We start from the raw sequence: 1927 nt of genomic DNA on the forward strand, positions 1-1927 counted from the left end.
AGGAGACTTGCATTAAGAGTTATCACCTGTATTATTAGCTTTCACAGACAAAATTTTCCAAGATTTAATATCAGTATTAAGTATTTTCCTTGAGACAGTTGACCATTTTCAGCTCAAATTTGATCATTAATGCAGGAAAACCCAGATGTATTCATATAATTAAACTGTAATGAATACACCAAATTAAAACATAGATCTTATAAAAGAAAAGTAATGAACTCTACTACTACCCCACCTATACCCCTCCTTTCTCTTTAACATCAAATGTTCTTGCTTCGCACAGTCTCACACAGGGTCAAATGTTGTGAATGTTTGCATTTTTCTCCACTCCCCCAGCAGTCCTTTGTGAAACTCCCAAGTTTTCTTTGCAGTTTCTGTCTCATTCCAGCTCATTTGCCATTTCTCTTGAGACTTACCTTTTTCTCTTGTATTTTGATAGTGCCAGGTTGCTACTCCTTTTGGCATTCAACAGTACCTTCTTGTGTTTTATGATCTGGCCCTTCTGACTGATGAAAAGTTTCAAGCATTATTGTGATGGAAACAAGTGTAGTTTTGATCTTGGTATTGTATTCTTAAATTTCTGATGAGTGCAATTTACCATAATGTGAGTAAGCTTTTACCATTATGAGAGAATTTGAGATTAAGTATGATGTGGTGCTTAAACAGTACCACACAAGCTAATAAGTCAGACTGTTTTTAGTGTTGAATATTGTACAAATATTTGTTGGTAAAATTTTGTTCTCTAAAAAAAGTTGATGATAGATTAAGTTTACATTCATCATTACAGTTCTTTATTGTCTTTCTAAGGACTGGATGATGGTTAAAAAGAATTGAAATGCTTCATTAAAAATACATGCACTGTGTATTAGATATAAGGATCACCACAGGTTCATTAATTTCTCAAGTTAGAAATTCTCTAAATTTTCAAAAAATATTTATAGGGGAATTTCTATAGTCTAAAAAGGTGGATATTATATTTTCACATTCATCAGTACTTTCTTTCTAAGGACTAGGCAAACGTTCCAATACCTGAAATATATAAAAACACATGCAGTGTGTTAGATATAAGGATCATCACTCAAGTTTCACAAACATTATTGTACAGAATTGATTATTAGCAGTTGTAAGAAGAGGAAACACATGCATATATAAGCAGAAACACACAGAAAATTAATTTGAATTATATATAGGGTATTTGCCACAACGATTAGATCATCATTAGATGCATGTAGGGCACAGAGGACCACTGGACACCTTTCCACTTATGTTACTGGTAACTGGCCAACATTTACTCACAGTGCTTGTATGAACACAGCTGCATTGTCACACCGTATTAAATATTATCAGTTGGTGCTGATGCAAATGTTTCAAAAATTGCAATAAGGCTAACTGAGAAATCTAGAATGCTGAATTATGAACTTCTTGTCCATCTTTTACTGTAGCAATTTTTTTTCTGTGCGTGAAATAAGCTCGTTTATTGCTGTGATTATTTTATGATATATTTTGATGTTCTGGGGAAAAAAAGGGGGAAATCATGTTAATTTATACTGTTAACATTGGTTCCCTTTTTATGGCTGTAAATAATATGGTGGCTTATAATCATATCGATGATACAGTAAAAGATTGGAGTATAAGATGCACTTGAATGCCAATTAGTTACAATGCGTATTGCCTATATCACACTGTAACTTAAGTGGTCTAGCTTGATTTAGATAATATCCAACTTAACTTACTATCCCTGTTCTAGTCAGCGAAAAAGTTAGAGAAAAAGGTTAGTAGACACTCATAGAATTTTGTTGTAGTAATTCAGTTGTATTTTTTTTTTTATTGTGCTTTGAAGTATGTGCATTTGTTTATGTGACTTAATGGGCATTTAGAACATTATTGGCATCGGAGAAACTTGGAAAAATACGCGTTCCATTACTTT

General features: G+C 32.7%; 1 protein-coding gene across 1 annotated transcript in view; it reads left to right on the top strand.

Moving 5' to 3' along the window:
• The window catches only part of LOC119592801 (kinesin-like protein KIF3A), a 19500-nt gene that overhangs the window by 4273 nt on the left and 13300 nt on the right, over positions 1 to 1927 (top strand). The window contains 4 exon segments of the mRNA XM_037941711.1: positions 337 to 471; positions 667 to 727; positions 1191 to 1350; positions 1748 to 1771. Of these exon segments, the coding sequence (XP_037797639.1) occupies positions 337 to 471; positions 667 to 727; positions 1191 to 1350; positions 1748 to 1771 (380 nt within the window).

This window comes from Penaeus monodon, chromosome 31 (genome assembly GCF_015228065.2).
Source record: "Penaeus monodon isolate SGIC_2016 chromosome 31, NSTDA_Pmon_1, whole genome shotgun sequence".
Taxonomy (NCBI): Eukaryota; Metazoa; Arthropoda; class Malacostraca; order Decapoda; family Penaeidae; genus Penaeus; species Penaeus monodon.